The sequence below is a fragment of the Trachymyrmex cornetzi genome, unplaced genomic scaffold, assembly GCF_001594075.2.
Source record: "Trachymyrmex cornetzi isolate Tcor2-1 unplaced genomic scaffold, Tcor1.1 scaffold16, whole genome shotgun sequence".
NCBI classification, from domain to species: Eukaryota; Metazoa; Arthropoda; class Insecta; order Hymenoptera; family Formicidae; genus Trachymyrmex; species Trachymyrmex cornetzi.
In genome coordinates, this window is record NW_017296201.1 from 1,565,887 (window position 1) to 1,582,844 (window position 16,958).

A 16,958-nucleotide genomic window follows, 5' to 3' on the forward strand; every position below is an offset into this window, starting at 1 on the left:
GTTTAATTTTTATACGGATCGTATAACGGAAGGTGCACAAAAACAAAAAAAAAATAATTAAATTATTAAGCTATATTAATTCTGAAGCAGGAATTGCGTTATTTGTATGAGAATATTCATATTAACATTGCTTTTGTATGACTCGTGTGATACCGTTCGTACAGACGAGTAGCCGTGTCGCGTGCTGCTCTTCTTCACATTCCTTTTTGAAACGTATAATCGCGAAAAGTGCTAGGTATTTTACGGAAGTTGTATTTTATGAATATTCACATAATACGATTGCTAGTATGATTAATTATTCGTAAAATTTCGTATTATATTTAGTAGTTTTCGCGATTATGTTTCAAAAAGGAATGTAAAGAAGAGCGGCACGCGACACGGCTACCTGCCTGTACAAGCTTCGGTAAGGGAATGACTGCGCGGTAACTATTAAACTATAGGCGTAAACATGACGCGCCGCTCCGTGCCACCCCGTGCCATTCCCACTCCAAGGTCTCGCGCCGATAATCTAACTGTCGAAATATTAACGTTAAACGTTAACGCATATTACAAAATCGATAAAATAATTTACTCGTTACATTTTAATATTCTTCGATGAATATTATACGATTCTTTGTTATACGATTTATGTTTTAATTCTTGATTTCGTTACGCACGCAACTCATCTATATCTTAGGCCGGTATTCAAGTCTAGAGTTTATATTCAAGACCGTCTTAAGTACAATTTTAAGAAATCAGAGGCCTGTATTAACGTCTTAAGACATTACTTAAGTCTTGAAATAAGAACAGATTATGAATACCGCCCTTAGATATCTCTAAAAAAAATTTATATATTTGTAAACGTATAATATAATGTATTCTGTTTATAACCATTATTATATTTAGTCCAAATTGTTTTATAATTTAAAAAATATTTGCATTTATCTTTATTTAAAGAATGTATAACTTGTTATTAATCTTTATTTGGATGTAAATCATGAAAGAGAGTAATAAAGATTGAGATATAAGTGTAGTACTCACCTTAGTTTTGAGCAGTATTACTATTTGGGCATCTTTATGTAATTAATGATCAATTCGCATTCGTGAATATCTAATTTTCGTAGATTAATGCGCGACACCCGCAGCGATCGTGCTACACATCCGCCCCCCTCCGCGGTCGCCGAGCGAATTCCTAAGTGATGACGTAGTCAACTGCCGCGTCACGCGGTAGTCGCGATACGCTCCCCTTTCCCTTCCCTGGTTTTCCCCACACTCTTCGCCTATCGCTCTCCCCCACTGTTCGCCGTTCGGAATCATGCAGGTAGCCGTGTCGCGTGCCGCTCTTCTTTTTACATTCCTTTTTGAGACATAATCACGAAAAATACTAAATATAATACAAAACTTTATGAATAATTAATCACACTAGCAAACGTATTATGTGAATAGTCATAAAATACAACTTTCGTATTGTATTTAGTATTTTTCGCGATTATACGTTTCAAAAAGAAATATGAAAAAGAGCAGCGCGCGACACGGCTACTCGTCTGTACGAACGGTATCACACGAGTTATACAAAAGCAATGTTAATATGAATATTTTCATACAAATAACGCAATTCCTGCTTTCAGAATTAATATAGTTTTATAATTTAATTATTTTTTTTTTTTTTTGATAGGTCTGGGAGAGACATCGGGCACCGGCGGAGCAACCTTACGGTAAATATAATTTTTTGCTATTGTAAAATTAATATCTTTTGAAAAATGATAATTAGAAAAAAAGAATTATCTTAAAATTATTTTGGAATTTATATAAATATTGTACGTATTTTTAAGATTATTTTTAGAAAATGCCCGGGAAAAAATGTTTCACATGTAATTATATACAATTATATAAAATTACATAAAATTGTATATATTTATATATAAAATTAAGTAGCAAGTCTACGTGTTTGTATAAGTTGGTGCTGAATATTCTGCTTGTTACATTCCAAATTAATTTTGCTTATCGTAAGATATTAAATTTAATATTAATTATAATAAATTTTTATTGTGTTTTTCAGTTCGCTTATATTTTAGTAGTAACGCGTATCTATTTAACTTTGACAGTAAAAATAATAAAAATTCAGAAATATAATTTAAAAAAAATACAAATATCATAACAAGTATAATATGACAAAAATAAACTTTAATGAGGGCAGCTTAGGATTCCGTTTATTTTAAAACTTAAAATAGAAAATTCAATAACATATCAGATACACATATTTACATAATTAAATCACACAGTTATTACACACATAATTAATTTATTCGTTATACTAATGTACGAGAACGCAAAGAGATAAGAGATAATTGATAGAAATACCAATAAAGAAAAAGCTTGTTTATATTTTGTTACTCTCTTTGTGTTTAAATTAAAATGAAATAGCTAAGCGAGCAATATTTTATGTTCGCACAAATGATACTTAAGTTTTTTTATCCCAAATGGCTTAAATAATGTTAATAATAATTAAATATATATAACATAACAATTAAATACATATAAATGCATTAATCGGTAAGAGCGGACAAGCAAATACGTTAATTTTTTCACGGGCGTCTTCACCACATTATGTCTGTTTCTGGATTGGCACGCGCCAAAGGATTCAAGCATAAGCTCTTGAGAACTTGTACCGGTTCTTTCCCGTCATCTTTCGCGTACAGAGTCGTCCGTTTCGCGTTTCCTCCTTTAATTGATTTTCTACCGAAGGTATCCACCAGCGAACTCGCTTTAATTCCATATCTTCTAGGTATTCTTTTAAAGGAATTTTTCGAGGACAGCGATCCCACCTTTGCCATGGTAAACGACGAGCGACGATGTTTTCTTCTGGACTTGCCGTTGCCATTAATAGCGTCCAAATACCCCACTGATTTGACCGTCGATCTTTTAACGCCACGATCGATGTCCCTCGGATGAATCATTTCACGATCCGGTTGTAGCACCTTTCGTCTTGGTTGCGTCCGTTGTCGCACGTTCGGAATCGTGCGAGGACTCTTGTAAATGGATCCCGCGGTTTTTGCGAGCTTGCGGGTGATTCGCAGAGAATCCAGAAGCTCGTGATCGTGCCAGGAAGCCACGACAGGTAAACCGCAAGCATTGTGCATACCCACCAACGGTACACCAATTGTACGATATCCTTTTATCTCGAAGGGCGATCGATATCTGGGATTGGCACCGCGTAAGCTACGTTGAGCATTCTGTTCATAAACCGATATCTTCTGACCAACGTGACCTTCTGCTAATTGCAACGCTCTCGCTTCCTCCTCTGCTTTGGCTTTCTCATTGTTCGTACCGGTCGCCGTTACCGTTCCCGAAGATTCGCGTGTGCTTCTCGAAATTCGATGATCATTCGAGAATTTCCCATGTGAACTCCTGTGAAAATATTCATCTATATCGGAACCATCCTGAGATCGTCGATCCTCCGTCTCATTAAAATATCGAATGTCTTTAACGTGTTTATTTGAATTAGCGTTAGCGCAACAGAAACCGCGCGAATTGTGCTGACTGTCGCAAAAGCAGCAAGATTTCTTTCGAACGTTATCGGCTTTCAGGGTTTGCGCGGCGATGCAGGTAGTCTGCGATGCAGGTAGTCGATGATGCAAGTTGTTGGTTAGAGGAATTCTTTTTCTTAACGGCACGTAAACGCTCTTCTCAGGTTCGGATACTAGAGACTCGAATTGCGACTGAGGTGCCACGGATCGCCTCAAGGTACCGATGTTATGCGCGATCGACGCCTGATAATCTTTAATAGGAATGCTTCTAACTGTGCCACCACCTTGTGGTCTTTTAATCTTAATCAATTCATCATTGTTGTTATTTTTATTCGTGTCTGCGATCTTTGACAGCGGCGCGTATTGCGGGTGTTTCTTAGGAAGATTCGATGGAGGACGATTGTCGATTACAACGTCGACCGCTCGTTCTTCATACATTTGATTGCTTCGCAGTAAATCTTCGGAGTATTTCGGAGGATTTCGCCATTCCTCAATTATGCTCTTTCCGCTCGTTGCTAATCCATTATATTTAGTATCGTCGCACGTTTCTCGCTTATTCGTGTCCTTCACGTCAACTGCTGTCCGTCCTTCGCTGCCCTCCAGCCATCTTCATGATTTGGCACCGAATGTCGTTCCGGCTGTATGCATTCTGTTCTCGATGCCTATACCTGTATTCAGACATATTTGAATCATGATGAGATAGTGAATAATAATTTCGAAATTACTGAAGTTTGATAAGGATATTCTTCTCGATGTCCCTGATGAAAATAAAAATCGAAGAATAAATCGGATGTTATGGGAGAGTAAGAGAAGCGTAAATGAAACTTCTAGAAGGCGAAAATTGGAATAATGAAATGTAAAAGAAGCATTTACACTTCTTTTACATTTTGATGTTTCAATTTTCATTTCCTGGAAGTTTCATTTACGCTTCTATTACTCTCTTATTACATTCGACTTGTGCTCTGATTTTTATTTTCATCAAGGGTAAAGTTAAGTATGCTCAAACAGCGAATTCGATTCGAGCATATTAGTGCGCACTAATGCATGTTAAAGCAATTTAATTATACCGATCTAATCAGAGTGTAAAAATGAAAAATGCAAAGACTTCGCGAATTATAAAATATGTAACAAATTCAAGAATAGAGTATAATGGGAAGTTTTAAGTCCGTTATCGAATTTAATTTAAATGTAAGACTATCTATTTAAAATTGTATTCAATTATTATAATTGTACACTAAGTACTGCGTTGACTCCTATATATACTTCCCGTTATACTCTATTCTTGAATTTGTTACATATTGAGAGGAGACATATATAATTTTTTAATTATTATAAAATATGTATTTTACCTAACAGCACAATAAAGTATATTGAAAATTTCGCGATTTAATCCATTTTTGTTGACATTAAACACACATTTATTACAACGGTTTTAATATGCATCGCCAGTCTATTGAGTGCACACTAGTATGCGTTTAACTGGATTCGCTAAAAGATATTTTCGAAATAGTGCGATCAAAAAAATTATAGTTTAAAAGAATTGCTTACTAAAATCGTGATCATTTTCGTTGAATGGGCTTAAAGTCTGCGTGGAGGTGAAAGTCGACGTTTGCGATTTACTTCTCCTATGGTCACGGGAGCATGCGAGAAGTATGCTCAGGAGCGGCGTGACTTCGACGAACATGACGACTAATACAATGGCCAGCAAGATCAAGGCCTGATCCTGCGTCCATTTCTCGATATGTTCAAGGCATCCCTAAATATAAAACAAACAAATAATACACATGACAATCGATATTAAATATTATATTGAATATCGGAAACGTATCAACTTGTCTTTTGTTGCCCATGTTATTAATCGATAACAAATTCGTTCGTGTTTAGAGAGGCATACAGTTTTAATGTGCGAAGTTATTATAGTTTATTAACACTTTTTCTTCAGGTCTAATTTTCGGTAGTTTTCTCTTCGAGTAAATCCTAAATCCGATAAATTTGGATTTAATGTCAGAGTTGCTATGCTTTAGACTCATATCGATTGCGCTGGAATCAATCATTAGTCGAAAACTTATATGTAAACTCTGTATGTAAAAAATACTTTAGGTACTTATAAAGATTTATATTAAAAATCTTATTAAACTCACTCTGATATAAAATTTCGTAAATATATCATTGCTAAAAAAAATTACTAATATTGGGTTGTCGGAAAAGTCATGACGTAACATGTCATATTTTTAATTCAAATTTATATCATTACATTATATACATTCAATTGTATCATTCGATAGATCAAAGTTCCAGCTTTAAGAATCTGTTTTAATAATTACGTCACGATGTTTTTTAACGGAATTATGAGCAATTAAAGTCAAAATATTCCTTTTATTTAATCCGCGATAGGAATATTTTTAAAAAACGATTTTGCAGGGGAAAGCTGCAAGCTTTTACGATAGTCGAAATTATTCTCAAATTTTTTTTAGGCGTTACAGACCTACAAAATGAGAAGAAAATTTTTTAATTTTTTTTCAACTGGTAGTCTTTTGTATGTAAAAATTCACATAAACTCAAACATATAGTAAGCTTTTGAAAGTAGAGACTTCAAACTTTAAAATGCTTTTTTTTTTAATTTAAATTTCGTTCATTTTTAACGAAGATATACAATTATGAGTTGAAAAATGCGTCGTGATTTTTCCAATAACCTAATATTGATTCATATGCGTACTTGAAAAATAGCTGAATATAGGTATTAGTTTATTGCATAAAACGCCCGGTAAAAATACGTTAATGTGCGCAGCAAGATATAACAAAACTAAAATCATAACAACGTAACATCATTGTCAGCTGCCCGCATTCTGACGAATTCTCTCGTAGCCTTGTTATGGAGGTCTTCATCGAGACAAAAGCCATTAATCACACGACTCTCTTTCCTAGTATGATATATTCGTATACGAGGTCATGCTGGTTTTATCGTAAACTTTCGAACAAACCGCGAAAAATCGAAATTTGGAGTTATGGACGTAGAGGCGATAGTTTTTCTCAAATATTATTTTGCCGTAACATCGCGTTTATGTTCACGCAGGATGCGTTTGACTGTACTAAACTTTCAAATGGATTTCTATTCTCATGAAACGAGAATAGCGTCATAAAACTTCATGCGAATGTCGCACTTGAATAACGTGTCAATATTCTACATAGACGTATTTGTTCTCGTTTTAAGCTACGTCCGAAAGCTTCATCCAAGTGTCATTTTATCCTTGTTTAACGTCTAACAATAGAGATAGAATGAGACGCATTAGGGCACTCAAGTGAAGTTTCCGAACGCAGCCTTATGTAGACCTCGACATTTATCCTTTGTGAGCCAGATTCAAAAAGTTCGTCTCACTCGTGTCTGCATGGCACGGCATGACAAGGGAGGGGGGAGGGGGGGTAATAACTTCCTCATTATCACGCATACCATAGTGTGTCGGGCGTATTGATGTTCGGCAGGGTTCAGAGCCTGGCAGAGAGTGAGATTGGCAGGTTCGGGGTTGAGGAAGGAGCCCGTCTCATTGGCGTTATTCAGGGTGCAGCAACTGAGAGGTACCACTAATTCTCTGCGGCCGACTTCCTGCAGTCGCCACCACGACGTCCCATAATTGCTGCTTCCGTTTATGCCACAACAAGTGAACTGTAAATGGTCAGAATAATAACGTCGCGCGTTTTCTCTTTTAATTTCAATAATATAAATTAAATACATATATATTAGCCAAGTAACAAGTGTGATAGGTATCTCTTTTTCTCCTCTTTTTCTTTATTTTTCTATATTTTTCAACTTTTATGAAAACCAAACAAACTCTTTTTTTTTGCATAATATAAGACTTCGTAATAAAATATATAGCTTTAATAGACTTTTACTTATCAAAGTCTTCATTTTATAGTAATTTATCTGGAATACTGCTGTAAACGATTTAATGCTCCTGAATATTTAATAGAAAAATAATACGATAGAAAACATATGTTAACATTATATCTTTACTCTTAAATTCAATAGATGACAAACTTACTATTGTTTGTGCAAGATCGAGTGCAGCCGTAAATTGCTCGCGTCCAGGTACGGCATAACTGCGTTGCAAAGCGCGTATCAATCGTGCCGGTCTTACGTCGATCCCCAGTATATGAGGCCAGAAAACAGCGATAATGCACACGGTGCACTCACCGAGCAGCAACAATATTATTGTTAAGAGATACTGGAAAGCATAAAAACAAAAGATCGATCCCGAGCTACTTATATTCGCAATTTTGTGCGTTATATTATAAATTATAACATACATCTATTTCAAACAATATTTCTTCTTACGTATTCAATTAATTTTCTAATTTAATATTACGTTAAAAAAAGCAGTTTTTTTAAATACATTTTATTACCTCATATACCATTAAATTTGTCGCTAGGAAAAGAATTGCGACAATTGCGACAAGAAGTTATAAAAATTGAACAATATTTAGATACAAATTTTGTATATATTTTATTTTTATTAAAATAATACTAATATGTTTTCCTTGTATACATTCAATTTCACGTTTTACAACTGGTGTTTAAATAGTGTTAAAAATGGTGAAAAATGGTAGCATTCATTTCCTCGGCGAGCTGACTCTCATTTGTCCGAGCCACGAGCGAATAATTAGTGTTTTTACGCGGCGTTCGAACGCGCCCTCCTTTTATTTACGCGCGTGTCTGCATACAAGCAGATCCGTTTCCGGGCAACGATGCATGACCGAACTCAAAGTAGGAAATCTGGTGTTTCAGATAGGCTTGACGAGCAACATTGTAGTTAGATTCATGAGAGAACGTCGCGCATGAAACCCAACTGATTGATGCATTTAAACACATGTACTTGCGATACTTAAACAAAGAGACTTTAAGCAAGTAATTTTTTTCTAATCAAATATGTGAATACGACATCACACAATATATGTAAGTTATTTTTGTACGTTTTATTACCTAAAATACCATTAAATTTGTTGCTAGGAAAAGAATTTGCGACAAAAAATTACAAAAATTAAACAATATTTTAGATATAAATTTTGTATATATTTTATTTTTATCGAATATCAGTCTAAACGAAAATAATAACGTATTGCTTTTAAAGATTATTTTGTATTTGTAAATTTTATATTTAAAATATTGTTATAAACGTTTTATTTAAAATGTTTTTATAAATTGTATTTAAAGTATTAATTAAAATGTATAAATATATGTGATCTATTAAAATATTTGAAATATTTAAAAACAGTTCTTACGGAGATTGTAATGCAACGATTAAAGAGACAAGCCGCCCAGCATCCGAGAAGTCCAGTAATAGCAATAAGAAATCCTAATGTAACTATAGCGAATGCCAAATAATAAAAGAGCGGTTGATCAGGATGAATATCACCAGGTCCTAACAGGCGCGATAATAAAATCCGTTCATTGTCGGCTAATAATAATCCTCCTAAGGACATTAGCACGAAACCCGACATCTGAAGGAAGAAAAAAAACAATTAATAATCTTTCACAAGTTACACTGATTTGATGAATAGTTTACAATAATTATTAAAATGACACAAATCGATCCAGTTCGTATTATGTTAGTATTATATTATATCTAACATAACATTTCATATATTACTTTTTTACTTAAAAAATGTATGATCTTTATTAATTAAGAAATGTAAATCTTTATTAATTGAGAATAATATATTAATTGAAGACAGATTTTAATTAAAGCTGCGTCTAAAACAAAAATAGCCAAATAACTCACCAAGAAAATTATATTCGAGCAACAAACAAAAGCACGCGATATGCCTAATTTTCTAGTTCCCATTGTTACGTCCAAAACGCTTGTTTCTTAATAATAATGAGCGATATGCAGATGACTTTTGGTCACATAAAGTTTCAACGATTGCATTCGGCGCACATAATAAACGCACGATTAAATCATCTGATGACGCAAGTTACACTATGTACAATATTACAACTAGATAGTTCGAGGTGAACCCGATCGCGTATGTTTACGGACTGAAAACCCCCGTACGCGGTGGATGGACTTTACAACAGCATCGGGGGTCTGTAGGCGCGCTTGCGTGCCCTCATGCGCGACCGACCGGACGGAACCGGAAGGAAATAGAAAGGCGTGGATGGAAAAAGACCAGAGGGGGAACGAAAAATTTATACACACACACAACATACACATATGCATACATGGACATTTTCGTCGTCGATCGGTTCGTATACGATTCGAGTCGGCAAAGGTTCACGGTAAAGGGGGACCATTTAATGGTTGATAAGACCATTTCATGCTTTAGCACACATGTTAATTTTTATTTAAATTTATAAATTACTGTTTAACGTTTCAGCTAAATATTAACATTGTGTCATGTATTAAAGTTCCTTATTCGAATTCTTTTATAAAAATATTTATTTGTAATTATAAATTACAAATATTAAATAATGTATAATTAGAAACAAGTATTTTTAATTTATCAAGAAACGTTAGAATACTATTATAAAAATTTTGTTTCTCTTATTTAGATTAATTATACATACATTAAAGGATTAATCTGGAGATTCCATACTCATAGGATTTTCCCATCAAAAATTGTATTTCTACGGTGTAAATAAACTTGTAGGTTGAGCCCATATACAGCGCAGCTCAGTAAAAGGATATTTTATGCGCATTATTGTAAGTGTTCACGAAGCCTATCTCCTCTTCTCTACATTAATTCAGCCGCCACACCATGCACTTCCCGTTAAACGGGATAGGCGTGACCTAAACGTACGTAAAAATTCTGGTTTAACACTTGTTTGTTAAGAAGTGAAATCACAAACTATAATATATCTTGAGAAGTAGTGGATTTAGAATATCTTATGAAGGAGAAGGCAAATATATATGAAGAGTGTAAGGATTAATAATTGAAAATTTTTAACAAAATAAATATTTAATTTTGTTAATAAAAAATTTACATTAAAAAGTTATCATATTTAATAATTTTTAATAATTTAAAATTTATAAATCTAAAAATCAAGTGTACTTTTATGAGATCCACTCATGCATCCAATGCCGGATGTTACTGTGTCATCTTGCTCTCGTTGAGACGTATCTTCGAACTCGGGTGGCAAATGTAAAACCTAAAAACAAACAAATAATATAAAAATTTATATGACACAATATACTAATTTGAGAAATAAAACAAAACATCAAAATCTACTAACTTCTATAAGAAACTTTTTACGGCGTAATTTAAATGCTAAATCTCTGTGTTGTGAATTGCCGTGTGATAAACCATTTAATGCACACAATTTCTTAATATGCAACAGACCATGATACTCCTTATACAATGGATTAAGCGCTTTTGCAGATCCCGCAAACGATTCCAATCTTATTGCTATATCCGATACGTGCTCAATTCTTTCGATAGCGAAATTCTAGAAAATGTAGGCTGTAAGAAGGTTGGTCGTTGTAAAGGGAATAATTTTTCGATACTTACGCTATTGAAATTATTAACTGGTACTGTTACTATGCCGACTGCATAGGAATTCCTTAAAAGTGCTCTGAAGCAATATAGGAATTTTAATAGATCACTATCAGAATATTTCTCTGTGTCACTAAGCCATAATCTTGATCCCAGAGAATGAATTGTGATTCTTAAAATTTTCTTTGTTTTCTGTTCAGATGTTTCAGAGAGAAAATATTGTCCATCACGTAAAGTTTTTTCTATAGTACATAATAAGTCAGTATATGCAGCGTTCTTAAATGTATGACTACTATTTTTATCTAGTGTCATTTCCTCATTAAATTCCCATTGTTTTATGTCAGCATGTTCTAAGAAATCCGTTTGCATCTGCTTTGTGAGATCATAATAATGACCGAATATTTGACCTCCCGTAGGAGATGAATCCACTACTTTCATTTTTTGATATCGCCAAGCTATTTTCATTGGTTCATCTTCATTATTTGTAGTTTTCGTATGTTCCTCTGAATTATCTATAACTGCGGGCAATCCTGATACAAGGTGGGAAGGTTGAACATCTTGAGACGCAATCAGTACAGGTTGAGATATGACTATTCCCTCTGCCATAAAGTATTTCAATATAGTTTTAGCATAGAAGCCATACTTGTCCTCCTCTGAAAAGAAAGATTTCTTTAAACATATACATAAATAAACGTTTTGTTAACCCCTTCAGAATCCCTGCGCACATTGTAATGTATATCAAATTTAAAGATATTATCCGTTGAAATTATTTAATTCTACATTATCTGAAATCTGATATACATAATAACGTATATGTTGAAAAAATAGTCAAATTAAAAAAATTATTTGTTTAGAATGAATAATTTATTAAAGTGCGTATAAATTGAATTTAAAAAAGAAAATTTTTAACATGATTCCATAAAATTAGGTCTGAAGGAGTTAAATATATACTACTGCTTATAGTTATTTGAACGATAGATATTTTACATTTTTTGCTCCAATTTTGAAAGCTAAATGAGTCTCTCTCTCTCTCTCTCTCTCTCTCTCTCCCTCGCTCTAGCTCCTATATTGTTGTTAACATAAATAATACTTTATTAGAATAATTAGCGTTATTTATGCTGTACACATTGGTTGTAATATTCGAAATTCAAATTATTAAGATAACATTTATAAAACTATCTTCAAGATATCCTTGAATCGATATTATACTGAATATTTCTCATCGTTTCATTGTTCTATTACAATCTATTGTAATTATGGATTATTTTTATTCATAATTATAATAGGTTGTAGCAGAAAAATAAAATAGGAAATATCCAATATCAATTCAAGAATAATCAGAGATGAAATTTCGTTAACATTGTCTTAATAATTTAAATTTAGACTACAAATCGAAGTTTAGACTATTTAAACTTACAATTACAATTAACAAAAATAGCAATCATTTTGATACAATCATTTTAATAAAATATTATCTGTGTTAACAACAGTGAGACACACAACTTACTTAGCTTTTAAAATCAGAGTAAAATACAAAATATCTGTTGAATAATTATAAGTGGTAGTGTATGTATGTATATGTGTGTAGTGTTATTAATATTTAATCCTTCAAAAGAAGGGAAGATACATCCTTTGGAGGCTGGATAATTATTGAGCCATATCCTATTAAAAAGTCAAAAGGTCATTCTGTGTATATAATACATATAGTTAATACAGTTCATAAACTAGTAATAAAAAAGCATCAGTTTTAGATCAGTTTTTTACACTCTTGCAAAAAAAGATGTATAAGTAATTCTCCAAAACTAATTACAATATTCAACAAGTCTTGAAATGATTCAGCCATTGCCAGTTAAAGAAACATAAGTATATAAATATACATACCAATTAAAAATATCGAGCCAATAGGTAAACCTCCGCCTATTGTACTGTCTAAAGAAGGTATCCCTGTTGAAATAAGCAACTGTGAATTTCGTAACGAAGGTCTCGTGCCTGGTATTATCGGAAGTCTAGTTTTAAGTCTTGTTCCACCCAAAGCCATTGCTTTTCCTTCTAAAGCCATCCAGTAGATATCTGAAATATAATTTTAAAGAGTATTTGAATATTGCAATCTGCAACTGTTTGTGCAAGTTTATTTAAATTATATAAAATATTTGCAAGTAAATGTCATAGTGACGCCTTCTTTGGTATTTATTGTGTAAAAAAATTAGACTGATGACGAAATATACGTTATTGTGAAATATGTTTTATTAACCGTAAAAAATAAAATAAATAATTTAATTGCTAGGAATAAAATTTTACTTATTCTTGTTTACTATGGTGACAATTATCGCATAACAACTGACAACATAGGTTTACAACCTAACCTCCCTTTTGATGTGAATTAATAAAGTTCAGTAAAACACGCAGTCTTGAGTTTGTGCAAATTGTAAAAACTCAGTTAAATCTCACTTGTGTCAAAAAAAGGAAAGTATATATATTCAATAGAGAATCATCAGGAATTATCTGGATTTAGGTGTAAATGGAAAGCAATTAAATGTCGAATCTCATTTTGCTAGGCAAAACACTTGCTTCAACCAGAATAGTTTAAATTTTAATTCAGAGCATTCCAAAATTTTTTTTACAATATGTTTTTATAGATTTATAAGGACAAAATTTGACTTTATTCTGGCAAAAATTCGGAGGAAGTAAATCGGAGTAAATCCGTCAACCAAAACGTGCAGTACCGTAATTGAGCTTATCACATTTGCCACGTGCACAAGATTTTGATAGGTTTTGAAGATCCTCGATCGACAGAAGTTTGTACTTGTTTCTCTACAACACTCGATCTTTCCTAAAAACGATTACGCCTGGTAGTCTCAATCGAGTCGTACTTCATACCGGACGAACGTTCGAGAAACAACTAGTCGCATCGTCGCATGCCGGTTCGTGCTTTCTCTCCTCGTCGGTGTAGCACTCACTAATCGCAAGTCATAAATGTGGAAAATAGTCTGGAAAAGCCCGCGAGTCTCTTCGAGTTTCTTATAACGTATGTGTATACGTTCCGTTCTCGATAACGGAGCACGAATCTTTCGGAGCCGTTCTTGACGCGAATCGCGAATCTACCCACCACGACGACCATGATCGACGCACCGGCACCGGCAGTGTGGCACTCGTGGTATCCATAGTAGTACCGATGTTCGCCGAACGTTGACGCCACAGTCGCCACGTTGGACGAAGCCGATCGGAGGTCGACGGTTTCTGACGGTTTCTCGCGTCGCCACCGGAGCGCGGCCGCGTCGCGGCGGCAGTAATTACGGTTCGCCGTTTGAACGGGATGCATGTTCGTCCCGTTCTGCCCTACGCGCAGTTCAGTTAATGGCATCGTGATCGTGCGCTCGCTAGGAGCCGATCCGATTAGGCGCCTGACGTTTCGTCGCCGGGTGCGATCGCGCGCGAGCATCCGTGTGACAGAGAGACGAGGAAGCGGAGAGTAACAGAGCGAGAGAAAGACAGTAAGAGAGAGAGAGAGAAAGGTAAAGAAGAATCGTCGCCACGCCGCGATAGAGCGGACGGGACGCGCGATCGTAATATCGTATGCGTGCGCGCGCGCGGGCGCGCGTGCGTGAATGTATGCGCGAATCGAAGGAAAGTGAGGTTATGCAATTGTTTGATACGATCGTACGCGCGCTCGATGCCGACGCTCGATGACATGTGATTCATGTCATTCGCAACGGTCAAACCGGGTCGAGTCCCGGAGTGTCGGCGCAGTGAACGAACGTCTGCGCGCCGCGCGCGGTCCAGTCGCGTTGCGCATCGAGTTGAAGTTGCGCGCGGATCGGACCCAACTCGTCCAACGTCAGATCGTTCGCGCGTTCGAGAACCGTTTAATCGCGAAGCGTCTTCCGCGGACGTGCGCGGCGATCTTCGTACCGAAACGTTGGAAATCGGAGCGATCTCGAGATAGTTACCTTCATCAAGAAAGACGCGAGACTTTAAGTGCGAGAGGAAAGACACGACGATAAAGTGCAAAGACGCGCGGGAAAGAAGATTTTAAATTGTCGGAGAGAAAGAGACGAATTTGTTGTCGCGATCGCGCGCGCGCGCGCGCGCGAGTGAATGGTGAACTCGGAGACTGTCGGAGACTCCGGCGAATGCGCGCAAGAGGAACTCTGAGGAACTCTGAGGAACTCGTGCCGAGCGTTGAAAGCACTCTTCCCTTTCTCCCACCGTGGCTCCCGCCCCTCTCTCTCCTTGGCTCGCGCGCACGCCTTCCGTCCCTTGGTCCCCCGGTCCCCTCGTCGCCGCGTCGCCGAGCATCGCCGACGCGTGTTCCCTCGTCTCGGTCTCTCGGTCCGTCCGGCGTCTCCCTTCCGCGCACCGGTGTGCCGTTTGACGACCTCTCGCTCCCACCCGCTCTCTTTTCTTCTCTTTCTCCAGACAAGCGGCAGCACGCTGCCCTCGCTCAACTACCTGTTGTGACGTCCAGCGCGCTCGCGACGCACCGGGCAAATTCGCCGTAAATACCCAGCGTCGTGTCGACGTTTACCCAGTGTGTTCCCTTCCGACCGACGACGATCATTCGACGTTAAACGCAATCAATCGCGGAGAGACTCGGTATAAGTATATACGGTGTGTATGAACTGTCTCCGTCAGGGACGTATTTTCGTGTCGAGAAGGAGAGAGAGAGAGAGAGAGATTGGTGCCGCGCGCGGACGGCCACCGCGGGTGAAGGAGGTACCTGATTGTGAAACCGCGAAAGTCGCTTGTGTGTGTCGCGGTTCTGTTCCCCCTTCCACTCGGCATCGCCGCGACGAGAGTAACGCGAGGAAGCGTGAGGCGGAACGAGACGGAGAGAGAATGAGAGAGAGCGCGAGGAGGACAGCACGCGTTCGTAAGATGGAGAGAGAAGGAGCGCGCGAGAGAAAGGACTCGAGCGGGCTCTTATCGTCAAGTTAGTCGCGCGCGGCGAACCTTCCGTCCCACCGTCGTCGAATCTTCCGTTGCGCGCGTTCCCGAGAGTGACACTCGCGAACCCCGTGACCCGTCTTGCCAGAGACGGGCTCTCCGCCGCTCTTGCGTTACTCGCCCTCGTATCGGGACTGTTGGACGTTTTCACCCCGGTGAGTCTAATCTACCTACCAAGTGTTTTTTTTTTTTTTTTTTTGGATTAATCGTGAACCGTGAACGCTCTAGACGTAACTATTAATGTGACTGTGCAGTAGTCGCGTACGAAATGTGCGGGGATCGTCGTAATCGTGCGGTGTTTTGATATCTACAGGGAAGAGTAGACCGAAGGGAGAGAGAAAGAGAAAGCAGGCCGTGCGACGACGCGCGCATTATCGCGCGCGCGGTCACGTGGATCGGGAAACAAAAGGCGGAACGCGACCGTGTTCATTGATGACGAGTCCGTCGCGTCGATGCCGCGCGCGCCGCGCCGGTGACATCGCATTACGTTAGCTCTGAAGTTGGCGCGCTCCGCGCCGTTTATGTACGTGCGCGCGCGCGCGAGGAATCTCCGTTTCGCGAAACAGCAGCGGGAGCATCCGCGGTATTTTTCCGTCGCAACAAGTGCCTACGAGAGACAAGGGAAGAGAAGACAGTCTTACTTGGTGAAACCAGAGTTTATACAGAGTTATATCGAATCGCGATCTCGCGAGAGCGGTGAAGCGGACTGTACGTTGGTGTACCTTGGTGTACGTGTCGATCTTGACCGCGGTCAAGCCCCGCGAGAGCGTAACACCGCCAGATCGCGCGGCCAGATGCTCCCCTGCGCTCGGAAGTCAGGAGGCACAATCGGAATCGTCGGCACGCCAGTGGGGTGGATGCGGAGGATGCGCGTCACGCAAACAACGGTGAGGCCGATGGTAGAGGACGACGCGCGGTCGGCATCGCGCGTTACAATCGACCACCTTGGTGGCAATCATTGAGAACTGGCTTATCCTGCGGTGGATTTAGGGGGCTGCATGGAGGCCGGGGGGCTCCTGCCCC

The 16,958-nt window shown here is 37.7% G+C and overlaps 2 protein-coding genes across 2 annotated transcripts; both read right to left on the reverse strand.

Moving 5' to 3' along the window:
• Positions 1-2,575: 2,575 nt before the first annotated feature.
• Positions 2,576-9,519, reverse strand: LOC108758926 (uncharacterized). Its single transcript, XM_018504168.1, has 6 exons — positions 9,281-9,519; positions 8,781-8,999; positions 7,544-7,726; positions 6,955-7,167; positions 5,051-5,262; positions 2,576-4,113 (listed from the first exon to the last, which is right to left on the reverse strand). The coding sequence occupies exons 1-6, from the start codon at positions 9,341-9,343 to the stop codon at positions 2,577-2,579; spliced, it is 2,427 nt and encodes an 808-aa protein (XP_018359670.1). The 5' UTR covers positions 9,344-9,519; the 3' UTR covers position 2,576.
• Positions 9,520-10,533: 1,014 nt separating this feature from the next.
• On the reverse strand, positions 10,534-14,108 carry Elp4 (Elongator complex protein 4). The gene is made up of 5 exons (XM_018504167.1): positions 13,715-14,108; positions 12,873-13,061; positions 11,007-11,644; positions 10,732-10,944; positions 10,534-10,647 (listed from the first exon to the last, which is right to left on the reverse strand). The coding sequence occupies exons 2-5, from the start codon at positions 13,048-13,050 to the stop codon at positions 10,534-10,536; spliced, it is 1,143 nt and encodes a 380-aa protein (XP_018359669.1). The 5' UTR covers positions 13,051-13,061; positions 13,715-14,108.
• Positions 14,109-16,958: the final 2,850 nt, after the last annotated feature.

What these genes read in the sequence shown, in the direction of transcription:
- LOC108758926 (XM_018504168.1), bottom strand. Translation starts at nt 9,343, where the DNA reads ATGGGAACTAGAAAATTAGGCATATCGCGTGCTTTTGTTTGTTGCTCG. An exon ending in GCTCGAATATAATTTTCTTG is followed by an intron (nt 9,000 to 9,280) that starts GTGAGTTATTTG and finishes TTCTTCCTTCAG; the next exon opens with ATGTCGGGTTTCGTGCTAAT. An exon ending in AATACGCCCGACACACTATG is followed by an intron (nt 5,263 to 6,954) that starts GTATGCGTGATA and finishes TTTTATATTTAG; the next exon opens with GGATGCCTTGAACATATCGA.
- Elp4 (XM_018504167.1), bottom strand. Translation starts at nt 13,050, where the DNA reads ATGGCTTTAGAAGGAAAAGCAATGGCTTTGGGTGGAACAAGACTTAAA. An exon ending in TGGCTCGATATTTTTAATTG is followed by an intron (nt 11,645 to 12,872) that starts GTATGTATATTT and finishes CTTTCTTTTCAG; the next exon opens with AGGAGGACAAGTATGGCTTC. An exon ending in CAGTTAATAATTTCAATAGC is followed by an intron (nt 10,945 to 11,006) that starts GTAAGTATCGAA and finishes TACATTTTCTAG; the next exon opens with AATTTCGCTATCGAAAGAAT.